The following is a 25,082-nucleotide window of genomic DNA, read 5'->3' on the forward strand; positions in this document are numbered from 1 at the left end:
ACTGCAGTATGATACACTGTAGCGGTATTAGTTTGTGTGTGTGCTCTGTGTTGCTCTGAGCACTGCAGTATGATACACTGTAGCGGTATTAGTTTGTGTGTGTGCTCTGTGTTGCTCTGAGCACTGCAGTATGATACACTGTAGCGGTATTAGTTTGTGTGTGTGCTCTGTGTTGCTCTGAGCACTGCAGTATGATACACTGTAGCGGTATTAGTTTGTGTGTGTGCTCTGTGTTGCTCTGAGCACTGCAGTATGATACACTGTAGCGGTATTAGTTTGTGTGTGTGCTCTGTGTTGCTCTGAGCACTGCAGTATGATACACTGTAGCGGTATTAGTTTGTGTGTGTGCTCTGTGTTGCTCTGAGCACTGCAGTATGATACACTGTAGCGGTATTAGTTTGTGTGTGTGCTCTGTGTTGCTCTGAGCACTGCAGTATGATACACTGTAGCGGTATTAGTTTGTGTGTGTGCTCTGTGTTGCTCTGAGCACTGCAGTATGATACACTGTAGCGGTATTAGTTTGTGTGTGTGCTCTGTGTTGCTCTGAGCACTGCAGTATGATACACTGTAGCGGTATTAGTTTGTGTGTGTGCTCTGTGTTGCTCTGAGCACTGCAGTATGATACACTGTAGCGGTATTAGTTTGTGTGTGTGCTCTGTGTTGCTCTGAGCACTGCAGTATGATACACAGCGGTATTAGTTTGTATGTGTGCTCTGTGTTGCTCTGAGCACTGCAGTATGATACACTGTAGCGGTATTAGTTTGTGTGTGTGCTCTGTGTTGCTCTGAGCACTGCAGTATGATACACTGTAGCGGTATTAGTTTGTGTGTGTGCTCTGTGTTGCTCTGAGCACTGCAGTATGATACACTGTAGCGGTATTAGTTTGTGTGTGTGCTCTGTGTTGCTCTGAGCACTGCAGTATGATACACTGTAGCGGTATTAGTTTGTGTGTGTGCTCTGTGTTGCTCTGAGCACTGCAGTATGATACACTGTAGCGGTATTGGTTTGTGTGTGTGCTCTGTGTTGCTCTGAGCACTGTAGTATGATACACTGTAGCGGTATTAGTTTGTGTGTGTGCTCTGTGTTGCTCTGAGCACTGCAGTATGATACACTGTAGCGGTATTAGTTTGTGTGTGTGCTCTGTGTTGCTCTGAGCACTGCAGTATGATACACTGTAGCGGTATTAGTTTGTGTGTGTGCTCTGTGTTGCAGTATGATACAGCGGTATTATGTGTGCTCTGTGTTGCTTGTGTGTGTGCTCTGTGTTGCTCTGAGCACTGCAGTAGATACACTGTAGTATTAGTTTGTGTGGTGCTCTGTGTTTCTGAGGTAGTATTACACTGTAGCGGTATTAGTTTGTGTGTGTGCTCTGTGTTGCTCTGAGCACCAGTACGATACACTTAGCGGTATTGTTTGTGTGTGTGCTCTGTGTTGCTCTGAGCACTGCAGTATGAATACACTGTAGCGGTATTGTGCTTGTGTGCTCTAAGTAATACACTGTAGCATTAGTTTGTGTGTGTGCTCTGTGTTGCTCTGAGCACTAAAGTACGATACACTGTAGCGGTATTAGTTTGTGTGTGTGCTCTGTGTTGCTCTGAGCGCTGTAGTAAAATACACTGTAGCGGTATTAGTTTGTATGTGTGCTCTGTGTTGCTCTGAGCACTGTGTTGATACACTCTATTAGTTTGTGTGTGTGCTGTTGCTCTGAGCACTGCAGTATGATACACTGTAGCGGTATTAGTTTGTGTGTGCTCTGTGTTGCTCTGAGGCTGTGTAATACACTTGCGGTCTGTGTGCTCTGTAAGGGAATGCTGCAGTAGATACACTGTAGCGGTATTAGTTTGTATGTGTGCTCTGTGTTGCTCTGAGCACTGCAGTATGATACATAGCGGTATTAGTTTGTGTGTGTGCTCTGTGTTGCTCTGAGCACTGCAGTATGATACACTGTGTTGCTCTGAGCACTGCAGTATGATACATAGCGGTATTAGTTTGTGTGTGTGCTCTGGTTATGAGCACTGCAGTTTACACTGTAGCGGTATTGTGTGTGTGTGCTCTGTGTTGCTCTGAGCACTGCAGTAGTACACTGTAGCGGTATTGGTTTGATACACTGTGTAGCGGTAAAATAGTAAAGTTGTGTGTGTGTGCTCTGTGTTTGCTCTGAGTATTAGTTTGTATGTGTGCTCTGTGTTGCTCTGCACTGCAGTAGGATACACTGTAGCGGTATTAGTTTGTGTGTGTGCTCTGTGTTGCTCTGAGCACTCAGTATGATACACTGTAGCGGTATTAGTTTGTGTGTGTGCTCTGTGTTGCTCTGAGCAGTTTGTGTGTGTGCTCTGTGTTGCTCTGAGTAGTGATACACTGTAGCGGTATTAGTTTGTGTGTGTGCTCTGTGTTGCTCTGAGCACTGCAGTATGATACACTGTAGCGGTATTAGTTTGTGTGTGTGCTCTGTGTTGCTCTGAGCACTGCAGTATGATACACTGTAGCGGTATTAGTTTGTGTGTGTGCTCTGTGTTGCTCTGAGCACTGCAGTATGATACACTGTAGCGGTATTAGTTTGTGTGTGTGCTCTGTGTTGCTCTGAGCACTGCAGTATGATACACTGTAGCGGTATTAGTTTGTGTGTGTGCTCTGTGTTGCTCTGAGCACTGCAGTATGATACACTGTAGCGGTATTAGTTTGTGTGTGTGCTCTGTGTTGCTCTGAGCACTGCAGTATGATACACTGTAGCGATGCATGTTGAGCCACGCACAGCCACAATGACTTGCAGCATCGTGCTTGAAAAACGCCAGCAAGCCAGAGGAAGCAAATGTAGATAAAGGCAAACTTCGGGATAATTACACCGCTTTTCCTACGCATGCTCGGCCTCCCAAACGTGCCTTGGCTTTGCTTTTTAACGACTCAATATCACGGCCACATGAACTTCACATGTGCGTTAAAATAATAATTATAATAATAAAAAAAAGTCATTCTATGTGGTTGCTTATATTTAAAACACGCACACAGATAGCCTTTATGTCGGGTTATTTTAGCACGCTTTTAAAAAAAAAATCTGAGTATACATTCATATTTACAGTAACTCGTACTTTCCAATCCCTCTGTGGCCACACCTATATCCTGCCCTATTTTAACAAAAAAAGAAAAAGACGCGTTTTGTTCGATGCGGCATTTGTTTGTTTCCCAGCGAGAACCCGGCTGTGTAATTTGATAGCGGCGAGGGGGGGTAAGGGAATGCTGGGCAGCAATGGAGCGGAGTGCGGTCCAGGTAAAATCAATACACGATCTATATTACCGGCAAGTAAAACATAAACTCATGTAAAGTTACACACGCACTGTAGATTAATCGAAAGCTAATAGAATCGGTTAGGGAACACGTCCGTTTCGATCGCCGCTGTGGGTTAGGATTTCAATAAAATATTTAAAAAGTTACAAGTGGTGTTTTCACATATTTCGGGATTGACTGTTAGTAACGCGTTTGAAATGTAAACTTCGCTGCAGAAAAGGGGTGACGTTTCTTTTTTTTTTTTTTGGTTTTCTCGTTCCGGAGGGTGAAATTGTCCGGTGGCGATATTGATAACATTTATATCGATGGTAATTTGGGTTTTCTTTATCGATTTATCGATTTTTTTTTTTTTTTTTTTAAATATAAATATTTTCAATACGATATTTTGCTGTTAATGATTAATAATGTATTGTGTGTTGTCGATAAATATTTGTGTATGCTATAAAACGATTCTTTTTTGTTTTTTTTTTATTATTATTATTATTTTTATTATTCTGAATGTTTATGATTAATAATGCATGGCGTACGACTCAGGGGGGGGGGGGGTTAGACTGCTGAGGTGGGCGCATGAAAAGATATAGTTTATGTTCAAATACAACTAAATGATTTTGAAAAGAGAAACTTGACGCTAGCATTTTGCAAAAAAAAAAATATTATGATAATAAAATATGACTTACACGTTATGTCGGCAGTATCGACGCGATATAAATTTTGGCACAAAGCCGTAAACCTAAAATATTTAGCAAAAATCCATAAATAATAATAATATAATATATAATAAACTAATAAATAAATTAATAATATTTTGGCAATAAAACTTCCAAAACCATTTTGAAGGTTTTTACACTTTTTACAACATGTGTGTTTATAATTTTATTTATTTATTACATTTAAATTTATTTTGGGGTACCTGCGTGTATTTGAAGATTGTAGGCTTTCTGAAGCGAACTGGCGGAGCGCTGAAAGCTGCGGCTGGCCTTTTTTCTTTGGGGAAATTATAATTTGTTTTTTGTGTTTCCGAGAAGCACCGCCAATCTAGCCTAAACTTGTGACTGGATCGGGGTGAAATGTTATTGTTGGATAACACTGTACTTGCATAATTACACGAAGAAGAAATGTGTAATACGAGGAGATTAGTCTGCCTAGTTACAATGCTTTTTTGTAGTGCAAGTATTTGCATATCATTAAAATACGTCGGGCATATTTTAAAAGCACGTAACATGGTTTTTATAGTAGACCTTAATTAGTCATGTAACATTTTCATGAAAAGATAGCATTGGAAAAGATTTTGGTTTTCAATTATTTGTTTTATATATATTATATATATATATATATATATATATATATATATATATATATATATATATATATATATATATATATAATGTTTGTTTGAAAGGAGGTATAGCTGCACGAAACATCCTGAATTAAAAAAAAAAAAAAAAAACTTTTGTGTACATCCAAAAGAAATATTGTTTCTGCTTTTTTTTACAATGCAAGTGTTACCTGCTGATCACAGTATTTGATTTTCACAGATGTGTTATAGAGTGGTGTGCAAACGTATCAGAACACCCCATTGCTTCTGTATTGATTTTTTTGTGTGGATGAAATTAAATCACTGGAGCTGAAAATCTTGAGATTGTCAAAATTGGCAAATTAGTGACTGTCTAATTGCATTGATGACTTTAACAGACCACATATGCAATTCCCCCCCATGAGGTTTTCATGCAGGCAGGTATATAAAGAGTATCAGTGAGACATCCTGAGGTTTTAATACATTTGCACGCTGCTGTGATTCAATTTCTCATATTAGTTTTTTCTTTTCTTTAGTGGCAGGGCTCTCCGTGCTGCACTCGTGGCACGTATGCTTTCTACAAGTCGTTCAGTTGCCGTGGCGCCGTGGCTGCGAGGTGTCCGGCTGCGTGGAGTCTCGGAGAGTTCTACTTCGTGCGCTGTGGGCCGAAGGAGCCTGTGTGCCTCGCCGAGCTCACGCTGCTCTGGGAGGACCAGGCACAGCATCACCTGCTGGCCAGCGCCAGACTCTACTTCCTCCCGGAGGACACACCCAAGGGCCGGTCAGGCGAGCACGGAGAGGTGAGGGGAGGACGGCGGGATGGTTTTATTGGGTCCTGAATTTTCACCATAGTGGCAAAATGCAGGCCTGCATCTTAAGTACCAAATTAATTTCTCTTTGGACGAGGGCTGTATTTCTACAATTCGAGACATGGTATTTCGACTTTTGTGGTTAACAACATTTTGAGTAAGTTATCGTAACAGTATAGTTAAAGAGAACATTAAAATAAGAAGCAGATGTCAGTTAAAAATAACGCTCCAAAACATTACAAAGTAGCCTGTCCAACTGTGGACTGTGTCACTGAATGGGTTTAATAGTGACATTGTTAAAAAGTGTGACATTGTTTCTGTGTATGTGCAGTGCATTGCCTCATAGATCTGCCTGTGATGAGCCCCTCTTTCACATGCTTCCACGGCTCCTCACGGGAATCAAATGTTTTGCAAAACATGAAAACCAATAAGGAACTCTCTGCATGAAGCAACACCTTTTCTGTTTACACGCTTGGTAAAATAGTCCCCTCCTGTGTGTGTGTGTGCGTCCCCACACTCGAGCAAGCAGAATGCACTGTCACAACGCCCCCAGCCTGTCCTACACCACTGCGCTCTGTACAGGTTGGTGATACGTGTCACAGTGGTGGCTGCCCATCACAAGCAAGAGGAGGACTCTCTTGAGGAATCGGAAATGGAGCATCCCGGCAGTGTAAAGGTCACAGGTCAAGGATTCCTGACCTTCCGACACTCCCCCTACACAAGTCTCTCCATGTACGGCGGGCTAATGGGACCAAAATAGAAACTTTTGTTTTCTGTGTGTGATTTATTTTTCACAATAACTTGTTTGTATGAACGATACCTGAGAAGCTTTTTGCACTGATTCTGTTTATGTAGGTGACCCTCCTTTTGTCTTCACAGCCTGTTGTACACAATAGCTTGAGAACAGAGACAGTGGTGCATTGTTCCCCTTACTCTCAGGCAATGGGACTCGCTGTCTCACGCTGGGATAGCAGACTGTCTCTCTGATGCCTCTCTTTTTGTGAGTTCAATACACAGGTGTTACTTTCTGATGACACGGGGGGGTGGGGTGGGGGTGTGATGTTGTGATTTCATCACGACACCCATTCTAAAGGCTAGAGTGGGGGAGGGATCAGGGAAGGTCAAGGTCTAAGGACATTGTAAATTACAATCCCAAATCTCTCTACGCACTTCCACTCAGTAGATTACTAACCCTATACCAGTGTCATTAATGTAGTGTATTTTATGCACACTACAATCATCCTAGCCACTTTGCATTATATATAAACTAAATTAAAAAGAGCTCTGAACTGCTCGCTAGTAAAGAAAGACCCAATCAAAATATCCACACCTAGCCTAGTTTCAAAATGTTGATGGACTCGTCGTTCTGGATTGTAAGGAGCCCCAAAGACTCTCTATGGATTCCCACACCATTGCAGAGTCTTTCTTTATGTCCTGTGCGTTTATTTTACCATCTGTCTGGATGGATGTTTTCCCCAGGACGAGGTGCTTGCTGTTTCTAAGAAAATCGTGATCCGGGTGGAGGACCTGGTGAAGTGGGCGTGTCAGGAGCCGTCCGGCTGGAAACGGAGCACTCGGGAGAACAGCACCCCCAACAGCATCGGGATACTGCTGTCCGGCCAGCCACAGGGGGCCAGCGTCCAGTCTGCGGACACTGCCCAAGGTAGGGATGCAATGAGAGCCTAGAAACTGTTAGAATGGTGAGAAGTGTAATAATAGAAGCAGCTGTTGAAGTCCTCTCTTGTCTGCTGGATTCTAGTGTAATAGAAGCAACGGTTGAAGTCCTCTCTTGTCTGCTGGATTCTAGCTCTCTCCCTGTCTCCCCCTGCAGGTGTGAGTGTGAAGGTGCTGAGCTATCTGCAGTATTGTCGATTCCGCTCCATGCACAAACGCATGCAGGGTGTCGCACACGCCTCAAGCCTCAAGGACCCGCATCTGTTGGCCCTGGGTGGGATCCGGGTGACCAATCACAACACCAGGATTCTATACTGCCGGGACACGTTCAACCACCCAACGCTAGAGAGCAACACCAGCATCTGGACTGAGTTTGGTAGGTCTGTGTGTGTGTTTTAGCCGTTGGGTTTTGTCCAGTTAGCAATCCTTTCAAAGTTTCCATTATGTGGAGTTCTGAAGCCAGAGATCCACACAATGGGGCAAAATATGTGAAATATACAGAAGAATATAGACACGTTTTGGGTGGTCTGAAGTCTGGACAATTAAAAGAATCAGATAGTACACATTCTGCATGCAGTTTGCCCTTAGAAAACCAGTTGGGAGTAATTGTATGTTGTCTGCGTGTAATAAATAGTACACTGCAACTTGGGAGCTCTCAGTTCATCCCCAAAGAGCACATAGGCCCCTGGCAGCCAGTTTTGTGTGCGTGGGTTTTTTTTTTTTTTTTTAACTGAACCAATCCAATCCCAGGATGCACTTCTTTGAGCATGAAGGGAAGACCCCGTAAGAGAAAAGGAAGGGAGGGGAGAGGGGCGGAGCTTGGAACACCTGACCAATCGGAGGCCTGGATAGAGAGAATGAAGGTAGGTCTAAGAAAAACAGCTGTTGCTTTTCTATCAGTTAGTTTTTTTCCCTCCTCTCTAGCTTGATTTGATAGGTAACAAGCTCAGATGTGGCTTATTGTTAAACTCATAGTAAAGCAAGGAATGGATCAAACTGCTATGCAGTGGGAGTCTCATTATCATCCCTGTATGAATGACTGTATCAAAAGAGATCATGCAAAGAAAACCAATGCATAAATGACGTCTGAAATAAACACACATTCGACTGTGCAGTAAACTCTTTCTCTACTCTTACTCCAGTTATTTTCTATTGTAATTTGTTAATAAGAGTAATACTTCCAGCTGATTTAAAATGAAAGGATGTTCCTTGAAAAGTCAATAGAAAGAATGAAAAAGGAGCTGTTTGTGCAGCGCTGGTCTCTGCTGAGTTTAACCTCTCTCTGCTCTCTCTGTAGGACACGGTGACAGGCAGTGTGGAGGAGCAGCAGGACTGGGGGGCTCTGGGGGGGCAGTGGCTCCCCCAGCCTGAGGAGCAGCACTTTCTGGAGCAGCTGTACAGCTTCATGAGGGACCGCAGCACTCCCATCTGCAAGGTCCCGCACCTGGGCTTCAAGAAGAGTGAGCGGCAAGAGCAAAAAGTGTCTCCAAACACACACAGCTATTAAACACAGTGTCTCCAAACACACACAGCTATTAAACACACTGTCTCCAAACACACACAGCTATTAAACACGGTGTCTCCAAACACACACAGCTATTAAACACACTGTCTCCAAACACACACAGCTATTAAACACGGTGTCTCCAAACACACACAGCTATTAAACACGGTGTCTCCAAACACACACAGCTATTAAACACACTGTCTCCAAACACACACAGCTATTAAACACAGTGTCTCCAAACACACACAGCTATTAAACACAGTGTCTCCAAACACACACAGCTATTAAACACAGTGTCTCCAAACACACACAGCTATTAAACACACTGTCTCCAAACACACACAGCTATTAAACACACTGTCTCCAAACACACACAGCTATTAAACACAGTGTCTCCAAACACACACAGCTATTAAACACAGTGTCTCCAAACACACACAGCTATTAAACACAGTGTCTCCAAACACACACAGCTATTAAACACACTGTCTCCAAACACACACAGCTATTAAACACACTGTCTCCAAACACACACAGCTATTAAACACACGGTCTCCAAACACACACAGCTATTAAACACACTGTCTCCAAACACACGCAGCTATTAAACACACTGTCTCCAAACACACGCAGCTATTAAACACACTGTCTCCAAACACACGCAGCTATTAAACACATTGTCTCCAAACACACGCAGCTATTAAACACACTGTCTCCAAACACACGCAGCTATTAAACACACTGTCTCCAAACACACGCAGCTATTAAACACACTGTCTCCAAACACACGCAGCTATTAAACACACTGTCTCCAAACACACGCAGCTATTAAACACACTGTCTCCAAACACACGCAGCTATTAAACACATTGTCTCCAAACACACACAGCTATTAAACACATTGTCTCCAAACACACGCAGCTATTAAACACAGTGTCTCCAAACACACGCAGCTATTAAACACATTGTCTCCAAACACACACAGCTATTAAACACAGTGTCTCCAAACACACACAGCTATTAAACACATTGTCTCCAAACACACACAGCTATTAAACACATTGTCTCCAAACACACACAGCTATTAAACACACTGTCTCCAAACACACGCAGCTATTAAACACATTGTCTCCAAACACACGCAGCTATTAAACACACTGTCTCCAAACACACGCAGCTATTAAACACACTGTCTCCAAACACACGCAGCTATTAAACACAGTGTCTCCAAACACACACAGCTATTAAACACAGTGTCTCCAAACACACACAGCTATTAAACACATTGTCTCCAAACACACACAGCTATTAAACACACTGTCTCCAAACACACACAGCTATTAAACACATGTCTCCAAACACACACAGCTATTAAACACACTGTCTCCAAACACACACAGCTATTAAACACACGGTCTCCAAACACACGCAGCTATTAAACACACACAGCTATTAAATACACTGTCTCCAAACACACACAGCTATTAAACACACTGTCTCCAAACACACACAGCTATTAAATACATGGGCTCCAAACACACACAGCTATTAAACACACGGTCTCCAAACACACACAGCTATTAAACACGCAATAGTCCTGAATTTAGAAACACTAAAAGATACACACTTGAGTAAAAAAGCTTGGTGTGTTGAGGTGCTGTATTGACTTCCCGTCTGAATGAAAGCAAATACCCAGTCTAGTCAACAGATGGCGCCATTACCCTTTCCCTTCAAATCAAGATGCTGTTGGAACTGCTTTCCTTTGTATTTCAGCAAGGACCCTGCTTACTAAAGTATCGCATGCATTTCTTACTGCGTCGTATTTTGTTAAGATTTACACTGCTGCCTCGCTAAGAGTCCCCCCCGGTAAACCGTACAAAATATTGACCCTCTAACCCAGCCCTGCCTCTGACTGGAGGAGTATTCATGTCTCGAATGGCTGTTTAACCCAGCCCTGCCTCTGACTGGAGGAGTATTCATGTCTCGAATGGCTGTTTAACCCAGCCCTGCCTCTGACTGGAGGAGTATTCATGTCTCGAATGGCTGTTTAACCCAGCCCTGCCTCTGACTGGAGGAGTATTCATGTCTCGAATGGCTGTTTAACCCAGCCCTGCCTCTGACTGGAGGAATATTCATGTCTCGACTGGCTGTTTATCAGGCTGGCAGTATTCCCGGTTTTGATTCACATTCTTTGTTTCTTTTGTTTTCTCAGTCGATCTCTTCCTTTTGTATTCAGTTGTCAGAACAATGGGTGGATATGAAACAGTAAGTCTTTGTTTTTTTGTATTTGTTTATGTATATTTATGTGGATGTGTTTATATAAATATTGTTTTACCACAGAATCTCACAGGAGACTTGAAAATGAAAGTTAACACAAGGTATAAATGCATACTGACTCCAGCAGATATCACTGAACAGAGTTCAGGTCTCCGTGTTTGTCTGGCTCCCTGACCATGCTTCCTGCCTCCTGCAGGTGACGGAGCAGAAGCTGTGGAAACACGTTTACAACGAGCTGGGTGGGAGTCCTGGGAGCACCAGCGCTGCCACCTGCACCCGGAGACACTACGAGAGGTATGACCCCTAGTCTAGTGTCACCCTGGGTCCCGCTCAGCTTCTTTGTTCTGATGGGATCACACAATCCCAGGTGCCGTGGGAAACAGGTCTCATCGTTCCTCCTCTTGTTTCTCCCGCTCTTCAGGCTGATCCTGGCGTACGATCGCTATTTGAAGGGAGTTGAACAGCCTGTCCCCCTCCCTAAACCCCGGGCTGGAGCAGCAGCCAACGAGAAAGGGAAGCAGGCGAAAAGACCCGCAGCAGAGCCCCCCCAGAAAGCAAAGAAGGTGGGAGTGCAACTCAGTTTTTCTGTATGTATCCGGGCTGATCAGCAGGGAATAAGACTCCTATTGCAGAGCAACTTCACCCGTCCCAGGTTGTACTACAAGCTTGATCAGCCACAGCGAATGAGTAACAAGCTCAGGTGTGTCTCATTAAACGCATTGCAAAACCAGGAATGGCTCAAACTGCTATGTAATGGCAGTCTTATTTGTATCCCTGATCAGTCCCAGTTGTTCTGTAAGGACCACTGGCTCACAAGTTGATGGTTTATGGCTGTGATGCTTGGTTCAGTTGAGTGACAGTCTGATAGAGTATATCTTACCAGCCGGATTGGGAGATCTGCCCTTTTTAGATTTGTGGGATAGGGTTCTTTCTCACTTACTCTGAACGGTCTGGTGTGACGTATCAGCACGCTTCTTTTCAGGATCCCATGGTGGTCAAGCATGTGGAGGTGAAGGTGAATGGAAGACAGAAACGGGCGAGACGAAGAGCGGGGAGCACTTCGAAAGACAGCAGCAAGCAGAGTGTCAGAATGAAGCAGGGCCAGGGACGGGAACCAGACTCTAGTGCAGGCGTGAGGATACAGGACCTGGAGACGAGCTCCAGCCCTGCCCTGGGGGTGCTGGCCCTGGGCCTGCAGGACGACAGTATCCCCCCTCTCGCTGCCCTGCAGAAGCTGCACCCTGCAGTGGGGGGCTTCTCCCTGCCACAGGGCCTCTCCCCCCTTGACGTTCTCAGAAGCCGACTTGGATTGGGGCCTTCTTCAGAGGGCCCTGGGTCTGTCTCTCAGGAGCCCAGAAAGACACTCGTCCTCTTTCAGCCTACTGTTGGAGATGGCAAGGTCAGCAGTACCCCAGGTAAGGAGCCAGGAGCCCCAAATCCAGCGCTGAAACCCCACGGAGCCCCCCTGGCTGCCAGCCGGGGCAGGTTCCCCATGGCTCCCCTCAGGATCATCCCCCTGGACATTGACTGCAGCCTGCAGGTTCAGCAGCTCATGAAGAGCTCTCTGGGCCACGCTCAGCTCAGCTGCTTCACCAAGAAGCTGTCAGAGGCGCTGGCCCAGGACTTGAGCAAGACTCCGGGGCCCAGGGATTCCGTGCCGAACACTGAGGAGCAACAAGCAGTCCCTCTCAACCTGAGCAAGCGAGCCCAGGTGAAAAGGCCAGCTGACTGTGCAGAACCCCCACCTCTCTCTCCCTACCAGCCCAGCCTCCTGCACTCCTCCTATCCACTCTACACCCCCCAGCCCAGCCAGGCCAACACGGCCAAGAAACTCAAAGCCGAGCCAGGCCCTCAAGAGCAGACTCCTGCTGTGGGACAGAATGGCAAACTGCGGTCAAACCCTGCTGAAGCTGAAGAGCAGCCTGCAGATCTGAGCTCACCCAGACGGGCCAGAGCAGCACTCCGAGACGGGGAGAAAAGAGCAGGTGAGCCAGGCTTGAATCTCTTGAGCAGGCCCGCATCCTTAACGCTAATTCCGCAGGGGGAAGGCCCATCAGAAATGCAGGAAAGTGGCGAGCCAGCGCCCATTTCTGCCTTGTCGGAAGAATGGCTGTCTGCTGGAGAACCATGCACTGGCTCCCCCGCTCTGCAGCATGCTTTACCCACGAGACCCAGCTCACGAGGGAGCGTGGCAGCTGGGTCCGAGGAGCAGGGGGAGGCCAGCCCCGCAGCCTATCCCTTGTATCTCTTCCGGGGGAGGCAGGTTCAACTGGGAGCCGACTGCCTGAAGCAGGTGAGCTCGGAGATGAGCGCACTGCTCAGCACCGCGTCTGAGGCCCTGCAGAACCAGCACTCCTGGACCCTGGCGCCACATGGCCGCTGATGGACTTACAGACTCTCCTAACCATAAACTGTTTAAAGTCTTATCACAAGGTTCCCGTGGAGTACATAGGGCAGTCAGGGAGCTCCCACCGTTAACAATCACCTACTTTTCTTTGACTTGGTGCCTTTGAAGGTGGTGCTGTCTGCTAGAAGAGGCGCTGTATCTGTGTAGTACGTACGTGTATATCTCAAACGAGGTTGGCTGGTGCTATCTCATTAAACCTGTAGTTCAGTACGTGCTGAAAAAGAAGAGGCCAGTACTGTATTAGAGGCAACTATGGCTGGGTTCAATACTTGACTGTTATGTGTTCTAATTGATAGTTATTTAAGGTATCATAATCGTTCTTTGCCGAGAAAGTCGTTCACTAGAAGAAAGGTGCTTATTGCCACAAATAAAATTGCTGGTGACCTTGATAAAGTTTAGGAATGATAGTGTTCTTGTTTGGAACTTGCACGGGTCATTGCACAAATCCAATTCCCATATATATGTATATAATATATCATAGTTAGCATAATGCAATTAGGTAGTATTTGTATTAGGATAATCATTTTTTATTCCATTTAAATGTTTATAATGATGAGACAGTAAGGGTTGCTTAATAAGCTGTAAAGTATATTGCTGTATTCTGTGTATCGCAGCACCACGTGAATGTGAGGGAATAGGAGCTTTGAAGAGTGCTGTATAATTTGCTGGTGATCTCACAGTTTCACTGCTCAAGTAACGTTTGAATCCCGGTCCGGCAGTTCCAAGGCAGACAGTCCTCTCCAGCAGCAGCAGGCTCTATTCAGTGCTGTGTGCTGGGTGTACGTGTGTGAATAATGTTCCATTGCTATTTATTATTGTCTACTGTTTTGTAAACTGATGCCCATACTAACAGGAGTGGCTCCATTTGAGTGATCCTTTTCTTTTAAATGTTCAGGTGCTGTGTAACTCTGAAAGGGCTTGTGGGGGGAGGTTGTGCTGTTTCAGGAACCCCTCATTCCTCTTTGAAATGTTGCTGTTTTTATGGATTTATTTTTGAATTGTATAATAATAATACTTTCTGGAATCCTAAAGCTAACTGAGAGCAAAGGATTCTGGAATGTAAATGTTTTAAATACAGTTACCACTGCCATGTCTACCAGATTTTATATATTTCAATCTCCGGATGTTCTGAAATGTACTACAATGCATTGTTTATAAAAACAAATTATAATTAACTTCAAAATAAACGCGTGTTTGTCATTTAATAATCCATACGATGGTTTCCTTGCAAATGCCAGTTGAAGGCGCCCGAGTGAATTTGTTGTCTTGGGTTGTCTGAGCCTTTTCAGAACTAGAAATCTGAAACTCCAGTTTTGTGTCTCTGATCTTTAAGGCACTTGGGCTGCACCCTCTGTTAAGAAATGTGTATAGAATCTTACCGGACCTGCCACTGAGAGCCAGCCTGCAGGACACGACACATCTATGATGACGGTTTTCAGCAGCATCATAGAGTAAATGAGTGTAGTGGATTACTGTGGCCAGTAGAGGGAGGTGCGCACCAGACAGAGTCAGCAGCATCTTGCTCTGATTCCACATTTTGTTCCAGTCGCTGTTTCTGGAGAATTGGAAAGGAATACCTGCTTATAATTTGACCCCCCCAAATTGTTCGCTCTAAATAAGGCATGGCTTTGCTGCTGTGCAAGTACCCTTCAAGGCCCTTCAGATATACATGTAATAAAAATGATCAAGACCCTTTCCACCCACTCACGTCAAGCTTCTCAATCACTCCTTCACCTCTCTGATTTGCATATAGACGTGGACAGATTGAGAAATTGAGTCTCAATTGTTAGCACTGGCACAGGCTTCCTCCTGCGGCACTTGAGCCAAAACAGAAGCAAAACTGAATAGGCAGTCCTCTGTACATACAGATACTTGCTGGAGCCTCCATTACCTTCCCAACCTCAGGTGGGTACAATAATAAGAACAGTTCAGTTCCAGCACCTGTTTTTTAACCTGTGTAACTCCTCATAGGCTGAAGAGAGAGAGCTCAGAGTTACAAAATAAGACCCTCTTCTTGTGGAGACGTTTTCATAAGTATGTAGATTTGAAATCAGAGATTTGCATGTTCCCCTGTCACTGCTGCACCCTGAAGCAATCACCCAGCTGTTACAATAGGGCTTTGTCTCCCTGTGCTCTTTTCCAGGGACAGGCCTTCGCTCTCCTTCCTCTTCCCACTTGATCACCTCAGTGAATCAAAGCACTCAGCCCAGCTCTGCTTGAGCTCTTCATTCATTGAAGAAGCAAGGCCAGAGTCGGCAAGCATGCAGCCCATCGGACAAGGGTGGCCAGTCCAGGTCCAGGAGGGCAATTGCTCTCCTGGTCTTTGTTCCAATCCTGTGCTAAATTGAACCAATTCAAACCTCCATCCAGACCAGGCAGTTGTTCATTAGCTCATTTCACCTATTAAACCTTGAGTGGAATGGCCCTCCAGGACTGGGATTGGCCACCACTGCCATAGGCTATTCACAAAACCCCTAATCAGAAGTGTTTGCAACACCAAACCCATCAAAATAGGTCACAGTAAAGAGACGGCTCTGACGTGGAGTCCTTGGTGCACATGTGGCTTTGTTATCTCCCAGTAAGCATTACAAACTGTCACAGGGAGAGCAATGTGCCACTGCAAATGTATACTGGCTTGAACTTGATGAAAAGCTTTCCAAAGTCCCTACCAAACACAACTGCTTTCCAATGAGATGCTGAGGACATGCCCTCAGTTCAGAGAGCAAATGGTTAGTGTTCCATTACTGACAATACACATTGCATGAGCTAAGCAGAATCTGCCTGGCCCTCGATAACCTGCAAGTGAGAATATAAATCACATTTATAGCTCTATTATCATTTCTGTAATCATCAGCAAGCGAGCGAAGGCCAGTAACCCCCCCAGAGATGGTGTTTGTCCAATAAGAGCAAGCCCACCGCAACTTCCAGCCTGCACCAAGACACTAGCAAGGACAGGAACCAAACTCTTTGAACTGACCAACGCCATTAGAAAGAATGCAGTACTAACACAGCAAGAGGGAACGCTACCATTGGCCATGCAGTTCATTAGTTCATTTTCTATTATAGTGTGAAACACAGTAAAAACTATGAAGACTAAAGTGTTTCTGGACTATACTGTGGTATCTTTGCTTCAGCTGACACAAGACCTATTGACACCTCTCCCTGCTTGAAACCCTATGGCAGAGCACATGCCATGTTGTTCCAACACAAGTCTTCACTGCAGCAGAAAAGTAACTATTGGAGGCTTGTAACATTGTTTGACTGACTGATTTATACCAGCTTCCTGGCCTTTGTTTAGTGACTGGCCACAGGGCATCCCTCCCTGTGCATTAGCCATCTGCCGTTTGTTCAGTGATTGGGTTAGGGGCACTAGGACCCTTCGGTTCCAGTCATGCCCCTCCCTATGGAAAAACTGCTGCAGCTTTCTTCATTGATAAACCACGGGCCTCCTGTCAGCCCCTCCCAGTACAGTACAGCCTGGAGCCCTTTGTTCAGTAGGGTGATGGGACACTAGTGTGCTGGACACAGTTAATATATGAAGCGACATTGAATGGGTATGTGTTTCACAGAAATCTCTCTCACGCTGTAATGCATTCCTTGTGTATATGACACAACTGAACTTTTAAAAGATCAGCTCTCTTTAAAATTACATTCAGCTATGTTTTTATGATTTCATTTCTGAATGTTAAGGCTGGAATCCTTTCCTATGTTATTTAAAAAAAAAAAAAAGTCAATGTTTCTCAGAAAGGGAATGTGAAATCTGTATCATTTGTTTCACACACGCATTGACTGCCAAATACCAGACTTTGTCCTTAGGTCATAGTCAACCAATGAGAGATTGCTTGTTCAGATTTGAACTCTTGCTTTGACACAGACAGGATTGGTGGCAGCTCTAATGTGACATGGGAACAGGATGAGAGTGGGTTTCCAGCTCAATGCAAGAGCAGATGGAGATGAGAGTTCTGGGTCTTGTTTTTAGCCCACTTCCTGGTGGACAGATGTCGGTTTGACAATAATCACCATCACAACAGGCACCAATTGATCCCTTTCAGCCAATCTCTCAGGGAGGCCATTGATTGGATGGGCGTTCAGAATTAATTACATTTCAACCACTGTGAGGGGGAGGGGGGAGAAACCTCTTTTGAAAAGAAAGATGCTATTTTTTTATTGAAATCTATAAATCAATTTGGAGTATTGCAAAGACATCTAGAATTAGAGGTATGTCATTATAAAATAACTAAAGGACAATTACACTATCTTGCTATCATTCATAAACAGCCCAGTCATAATACAAACTATATTGGTCTGCTAAAAATAAACTTGGTTATAAAAAAAATTGACAAATGAGGAGAAATCTATGGCAGGAACATATGAAATATTCTAAGAGTCTGTTTGAAGGCATGTGAGGTAATGGAGGAATGTTATCAAAGGAGTTACCCCAAACCTACCTCTTATTAACACCAGAAACATTAGCACTGCTACCTGTGTTCTCTTGTCTTTTATACTTTACTTTATACTTTTTGACTTTAATTTGAAGATTAAAAAAATACAATATAAAAAAAACCCCAAAAAACAAGAACTATCAAAGATCCAATATATTTTCATCCTCTGTGGTGAGGTTGCCCTGTCAAGCCCATTCCTGTGTCACATGAGACAGTGCATAGCCAATCCCCTGCTATTATTATCGTCTAAAGCCAACTTCGAAAGCCTGCATTTTTCATATGCAGGACATAATGTGTTAGGAGTGTTTTGTACAAGACACGGAATCTCGTTACATAAATACATCAGTTTTTCTCATTTAAAAAAAGCTTTGGCATTACAGGGTTAAATCGCAGGACAGGTTATCACCACTCGCTTGAGATGGCTTGCCGTGCATAAGCGCGTTCAAGGACGCTAGGACCCAGCAGCCCTGTATAAGTGGCGGCGCTAGGACCGGGTGGCTCGCTTGTGGTAGTGCACAGAAGGACCGTGTCTCTTTGTTCCAATCTCAATTTCTCTCTCTCCTCCACTCTGTCTGTATCTGCAGTCTCGCTCTATCGTTATTCCATTACAGTGTTACAGCGGTCTGGATGATTGCAAAGAAGGCAATATGGCTGTGAACGTCAGCAAGAATCGACTGAACCTTTTAACCGCCTATCAAGATGTTATCGACGAGACGTCCTCCACCAACTGGTAAGAAAAACAACAGAATAATGAACACAAATCACTTGTGTGCTTAGAGGTGATAATGAGCGTGGTTCTTCTTTATCGCCGAACAGTACGGACACGGGTTATCGATGTAAGGATGCATCATGCGTCGTCATTGTTGTGTATGCCGCTGTTGCAGCATCTTGCTAGGAACGCGTTTACGAGCTGTAAAGTGTCTGCTTTAACAAGCGTGCAGAATCGGGTGCTTTGCATGTTCCAACGCCAGCTGCGGTTTATGGAAATGTAATCTCATCTCTCACTACGTGGTCTATTAGCATGTCGATTTAATCCCCCAAAATAAATGAATACATCAAAGAATTAGAGCCTGTCACATTTCTCTACAAATCGGTTATTTCAGAACACCCCAGAAACGTGTATCCAAAGCCTTTAAATATAATTTATTTTTTAAACTAACCCTTTTTTTTTTTTTTTTTTTTATTGCAAATGCAATAATTAAAAAAAAAAAGTGTATTTCTTCTTGTAAAATCTTGCATGGGACATTAACTGAGCGATACTGTATCAGGGGTAGGGTGTTTTAATTAGATTTTGTAAAGTGCTGTGCAGGAGGGGTGTCCTTGCTATATGTGAGCTGTCAGATTTGGACTGCTATCCAAAAACACGGTATTATGTTCGGTAGTTTGATATGTATGTATATATTTTAGCCAGTTTAAACAGACATCAAAGCCCGCTACAGTATGAGTGATCCTGATTGTGAATGAAAAGCATTTACTTTGTTGTTGATATTTATCATCAGAAGGGCCAGCTGCACGCTTCCATGGACTAGAGCAACACTGGGAAGATAGGCAAGGTGAAGCAATCCGCTCTACCCTGGTATCTGCCGAGCTTTCTTCAACTGCGTTTGTTTGCATTGTGGTACACCAGTTGTGACTTCGCTTGATCCTATACATCATACCTTATACATGTATGCACGATACTAGCGTTTATCCGCGCTAGGTAAGTGGAATAGGTATGAAGTGCTTGATGTGTCAGTGCGCACCTGCTTTCTGTAGCGTCTGCACTGACCTACACAGTGCTGCAGAGCAAGTTTCAAAGGGGTCTGTTCTAGGTTTTGTGGAATCGTTCTCCCTTTAGATAGTTAGCCTGGGTGCACTTGCTCCTGTGTTCTGGGGTCCTGCTGACCAGTCTCTTGTATGTAACTGAGAGCATATGTGCCTTCCCATAGAACATGTGGGATCATCCCTTGGGGGGGTGATGGTAAGGGTTAACACCTTGTCCAGAATCTTTATTCCCAGATGGGGCGGGCGGGTGGGGTGTTGGAATAGGGTGATGGCAATTAAAATCCCATGCAAAGATGCTGAGATCAGAAACGTCACTCGTGTATAAGAACAGGGAGGCGGTAATGGGTGGTAGCCAGCAGTTCTGCAGGCTTTTGCACTCTGTGCTTTAGTGTGTTTTGCATTCTCTATCATGCTTTGGTATTGTGCTATGCTTGCACCAGGGTGTATACCATTGTAAACTTGTCTTTTTAATTGGTGTGCTTTCACTGGGTGATATGCACAGTTTGAAAAGGAAAACAATGCTAGAGCAGCAGATTGAAGAAGGAGATTACACGTTGAATTGCCCAAAGGCACATGCATGGCTTGAGGAGGAATGTGTTGTAAGCTAGTGGATACTGTCTTATGCCTCGGGTCCACTGCAACTTGGATACAGCCCAGCGCACACCATGCATCAACAGGGTCAACTCAAATACAGCCCAGTGCAACACCATGCACATGTGCATCTACAGGGTCAACTCAAATACAGCCCAGTGCAACACCATGCACACGTGCATCTACAGGGTCAACTCAGATACAGCCCAGTGCAACACCATGCACATGTGCATCTACAGGGTCAACTCAAATACAGCCCAGTGCAACACCATGCACACGTGCATCAACAGGGTCAACTCAAATACAGCCCAGTGCAACACCATGCACACGTGCATCTACAGGGTCAACTCAGATACAGCCCAGTGCAACACCATGCACACGTGCATCTACAGGGTCAACTCGGATACAGCCCAGTGCAACACCATGCACACGTGCATCAACAGGGTCAACTCAAATACAGCCCAGTGCAACACCATGCACATGTGCATCTACAGGGTCAACTCAGATACAGCCCAGTGCAACACCATGCACACATGCATCTTTGTTTTCCCCAGAAGGAACATGAACAGAAATATTCAAGCTAGACATTTTAGCTGGCTTTTGCCAGTGTAGTTGAAATCTAAACCCTTATTTGCAATGCCAGTGGAAGCATGCTTTTTAAACAGCTGAACCCACTCACCTCCGAGCGAATGTCAGATGAAGGAGTGAGATGATGGCTGCAAGAATGACCTCCTTCATAATGTTAGCAGTTTGAAAGCCCCATTCGAAACAAAGGCCCCCCTCTAATCCTGCTCCTAGAATTCTGTTGTCCATTTCTCCATGTGTGACTCTGCATTCTTTGTGGCCCAGTTGTTTTATTCTTTTTCAAAGTCAAGCTATAAAATAGGTGTTCTCACTAACTAAAGGATGTAACAAGCTAAAAGAAGCATGCCAAAAAAGACTGGTATCTGTTTCTAACTAAAATGTTTAAATCAAAAAAAAAAAAAAAAAAAAAAAAAAAACAACAACCAGACAGGCTTTTCTTTTACTTTTTCAAGTTCCTGTGGGTTGGGTTGGGGTTGTGATGCAGTTTGTGAGCCCAGGTTTGCAGTCTTATTTCAGGGTGGGAGCTGACTGACAGCAGCCTGAGCTTGTCTGCTCAGTGGGGAGCCCTTTCCAGCTGCACCTTCCCTCGCCTCGAGTCTGTCTGCCCAGCCCAGCAGAGCCCAGTGCCCAGCCCTGCCTGACCTCAATGTGAATTCCAGAGCCTACTGGCAGGCTGTTCAGTTCAATTAACACAAAAGAGGAGCGATTGGCGTTTTGTGCTGCTGTTGCTGACCACAGTCTTTCCAGGATTGCCTTTAAAACAGTACCCCCCATTGTCTTGTGAACTATTGAACTGTTTTTCTAATATTCAGAGCTTCAAATGCACATCATGGGGGAGGAGTACATCATGAAGCACATGTGACAGAAACATTTGGAAAACATTGGGCAGTGACATCATACTAAAACCCACTTTAGTAAATCCAGCCTTTTAAAATGCTTATTCTCCAGATCACTGACCGCCTCTGTTCACTGAGCACTGTCGCATTTGCCAAGGGAAAGCGTAACATCATTATCTGGCCATAATCGCTGCTACATTGAGTCTTCTTGCTTGACTTCTCCCTTGTTAGTTTGACAGTATATTCTTGTTCAATAGCACTGTCTCTGTTGTTTCCAGAGGAGGCAGGTTTAGCCATCATATCCTAATGTACAGCACAGCATACGCATGGTTAAAAACAGCACGTGGATCGTACAGCAGGTTCACATTTCATGCCGAGCTGGAACACACGATAGGGTTCTTTCCAAGAAGTGGAACGTTTTTCTTCCCGGTCTCGTGATGGAATTTAACACTCTCTGAGATTAAAATGTCAGAGTTTCTGATGAATGCAAAAGGGCTGCCTTCGCCATGCCATGCCAGATTAAGAACGAAGGTAATTGAAGGCACCTGCCCTGCACCGTGAAGGAAATGTAAAGCACCGCTGATGGTGTGATTCAGCCTTTGGTGGGGGGTTTACATAGAAGTGTATTTGGTTACCGGGGACCAGAGTAACCAACCAGCTGCTGCTTGACGTGATTAGAATCAAGTCACGAAACAAAGCAAGTCTCTTGGATCCAATCACTGGGCCACACTGTCTAGCGGCCTTTTGGCTCCGACCCCTGGGCCACACTGCTGCCCAGTCCCTCGGCTCTAACCACTAAACATATGGCTTCTCTGTTTGATGCAGTAGCTTTCAGACCACTAGGAAACACTGCTAAACTTCTACTGGGTTTTGTGACCGTTTCTGTAGGATGTGCTGCAGCATTTTAGTGCCGACTATTCAGGAACCTGTGGGAGAGAATGGAGCCCCAGCTGACTGTCTTTCTCTCGCAGGGTCGGATTGAGCACAGGAAGGAAGGCTCTGGAAATCCACCTTTCTTTGTCCGCCCAAAGGGCATGTCCTGTCATCCTCCGCTGAGTGAGTCTTCATCCAGCGCCACCACCCACCAGACCGCTGGTACTGGAGCACTCACTCAGTATTGAGAGATCCCAGTTTCCTCAAATGAAATCGCTGGTTTCTGAAGGTACAGTATAGCATAATACAGTATGCTGTACTGCATGTAATACTAGAATACCACGATTCCACAATTACAATTGGCTGTGCATGCGTACAGTAGTTTTGTATTACCTCTAGTTTCTTTTGCCTTCAGATTTAAATGGTATAGTACCACGCAGCCCCTGTTTTGTGTTGAGTGTGCATGTAGGTGGATGGCAGAGTCTGCAGTCTCTCGCTGTCTTCATGAAGGCTATCTCCTTGGCTGCAGCTGCACTTCAACGCAGCCTCACCTGTAATAAGAGATCTTTTATTCAGTGGAGTTGTAAACAGCATGAGGAAAGTCCCTCAGTCCTGGCCAGGTCTCCCGATCAGCACACACAGAGAGCTGAAGGGATTGAGGCTGTCTGACCAGCTGAGGCATTTCAACATGAACTGTGTGCCAGCGCTCAGAAATGCACGAGGAGGCTAAAAGCACCTCGACTTTGCAAACCCATTCAAGTTAGTGCTGAGACGAGGAAGGAAACAAAAGTAGAATTAGCACCATAATAAAATAACATAACCTCCCAGGAGTAAATGAACCCAGGTACCCATCAGATTACCTACGGGAGAGAGGAGAATGGGCGCTAGTCATTTATTTCAGACCTCGTTGGCTATATGAATGAATATGAACATGGTCGTTTTTGCAGTCCTGTTCATTTCAGGCAGTGTGAATATTTCCAGGTGGCAGCCAGCACTGCTTCAGGTATTGCCTCCCTCATCTGCCCTCCAGTGAGTAAAGTGTAACTGATTCACTGTGCTGTTAAAGTGTATGTAGCTTGTTCTGAAACAGCCTTATACATCCCCACGTGCTGCTACAGCTGTTTCAATAATGTACTTGGAATTTTTTTTTTTCCTTGTTAACAACTTTCTGCACTTTTATAACTTTTAAATCTTCAAAGCGCTTTTCAGAGTTTCTGCTGTAGTGCCCTGTGGTTTGAGATCCGTCCCCTAAATCAGAAGCGATTTAAAAAATAAATAAATAACAGAACGCGTGCTCTGGCTTTTCAGTTCTGTACCACACCATGGATCGTTGTTGTTGTGTTACCTGTTTGACAGCGTGGGCAACAATCCTGACCATATCTGTGCACTAGAGTGGCCATTTGGAAAAAAAGCTTTGAAACAGACTTTTGAATAGAGCGGACATTTTGGAAAAAAAGCTTTGAAACAGACTTTTGAATATGAAAAGAAATGACAGTTATGTTATTTAAACAGTTATGTTACCACGTGTGGTCAGATAACGCTATATTCTTTTGCAACCACACTACTTCCTACTTCCTACTACTTAATGATACATACATGCTGATGCAGACGGTCTTGCAAACCTGTCCCTGAAGATCCACATTGAGGGCGATTCTTTAATATCCTCCTAGGCTCTGAACTTACAACTATAAAGCATTTGATAAGGGTTAACTGCAAAGAGAGTGAATGAGAGCAGTATTATTATTATTATTATTATTATTATTATTGGGTGGACCACTATCTGTTACCTCAATCGATTGTTTCTCTCTCAAGTTATTTTACCAGGAAATACTGTCTTTGGCATTAGGAAAAAAGAAGAAAAAACCCTTCTTTATACTGTGCAACTGTCAGTTAACTGACAGGGAAGGTATAATGCAGTTGAGTACTGTAATTAGATTGTCATTGTCAGTAGCCTGACGGTAGTTACACTGTAAAATGAGACAGTCCTGTGAATTAAATTGAGGATCGGAGAAGTAACATGAGGGAATTATGTTTTTGTCAAAATCTGCAGTTCATTATTAATAATATTGCGTAATAACACACTGCAACTTTGAAACCGACAAACACTAATATCATACTACAGTCCTTTTGGGGGAAAAAAAGCTTTTAAGAGATTTTTTTCCAAATATAGCTTTGGTTTAAAATGGCTTCCTGCCATCCCTGAATGAAGAACACAATGAAAACTCTAGATTTAAAGCCAGTCAAGAACCAACAAAGTATGGCATTAATATTGGAGATCTCTTACGCTGAAGTCTGTAGAAATGCACCTTAAATTTGGACTGTGTAAATACGGCCTTAATTCATGGACGGCCTTTGTACTGAGGTGGTTTGTTAAGCAAGCAGTTAACTAAAAAAACCTGACCTAAATAGCCACTGTGGTTCTACAATATTTGCTTGTTCTTCAAACTCCACTTGTGATCCTGTGATTTCCTTACTCAAATATTTTGTAGCAGTTAACTTCTAAAGAAAAATGAAACGTGGCTTCTAATACTCTGAGTGAACGCTGAGTGCCGAGTCTGCTGTGTAAAACCGGACAGGCTGGGATCATCTTGTCAGAGTTTGTGCTTCAATGTATTCCTTCGCTTGTATCGGATCAGACCCAAGAAAAACATTGATGGTGGAAATAAAGCTAATGGATTTTAAAGCATTTGTTTAATTTAAGTGCTGGCCCTCCTTCCTCATATGTCACCCACCCACACGC

The 25,082-nt window shown here is 44.2% G+C and overlaps 2 protein-coding genes across 7 annotated transcripts in view; both read left to right on the forward strand.

Moving 5' to 3' along the window:
- The first annotated feature begins 3,095 nt into the window (after positions 1-3,095).
- Positions 3,096-14,438, forward strand: LOC121297377 (AT-rich interactive domain-containing protein 5B-like). Its single transcript, XM_041223669.1, has 10 exons — positions 3,096-3,265; positions 5,114-5,377; positions 6,866-7,049; positions 7,218-7,436; positions 7,811-7,923; positions 8,358-8,520; positions 10,780-10,832; positions 11,041-11,138; positions 11,266-11,407; positions 11,827-14,438. Exons 1-10 carry the CDS (start codon positions 3,245-3,247, stop codon positions 13,225-13,227), a joined length of 2,658 nt encoding a protein of 885 aa, XP_041079603.1. The 5' UTR covers positions 3,096-3,244; the 3' UTR covers positions 13,228-14,438.
- A 3,774-nt stretch (positions 14,439-18,212) lies between these two features.
- Positions 18,213-25,082, forward strand: part of LOC121297597 (drebrin-like) — a 40,330-nt gene continuing 33,460 nt past the window's right edge. For 3 of the 6 annotated variants that reach the window (XM_041224023.1, XM_041224021.1, XM_041224020.1), the window contains exon 1: positions 18,223-18,423. In XM_041224023.1, the coding sequence (XP_041079957.1) occupies positions 18,341-18,423 (83 nt within the window). In that variant the 5' untranslated portion in view covers positions 18,223-18,340. Of the gene's footprint in view, positions 18,424-25,082 lie in introns of all 6 variants that reach the window. The other 3 variants (XM_041224024.1, XM_041224019.1, XM_041224022.1) reach the window with 3 other exon arrangements.

The sequence above is a fragment of the Polyodon spathula genome, chromosome 22, assembly GCF_017654505.1.
Source record: "Polyodon spathula isolate WHYD16114869_AA chromosome 22, ASM1765450v1, whole genome shotgun sequence".
NCBI lineage: Eukaryota > Metazoa > Chordata > Actinopteri > Acipenseriformes > Polyodontidae > Polyodon > Polyodon spathula.

Excerpts from the sequence above, each read along its gene's own strand:
- LOC121297377 (XM_041223669.1), top strand. The coding sequence starts at position 3,245 with ATGGAGCGGAGTGCGGTCCAG. Across the intron at positions 3,266-5,113 it reads TGGAGCGGAGTGCGGTCCAG|TGGCAGGGCTCTCCGTGCTG; the intron begins GTAAAATCAATA and ends TCTTTTCTTTAG. Across the intron at positions 11,408-11,826 it reads CCCCCCAGAAAGCAAAGAAG|GATCCCATGGTGGTCAAGCA; the intron begins GTGGGAGTGCAA and ends GCTTCTTTTCAG.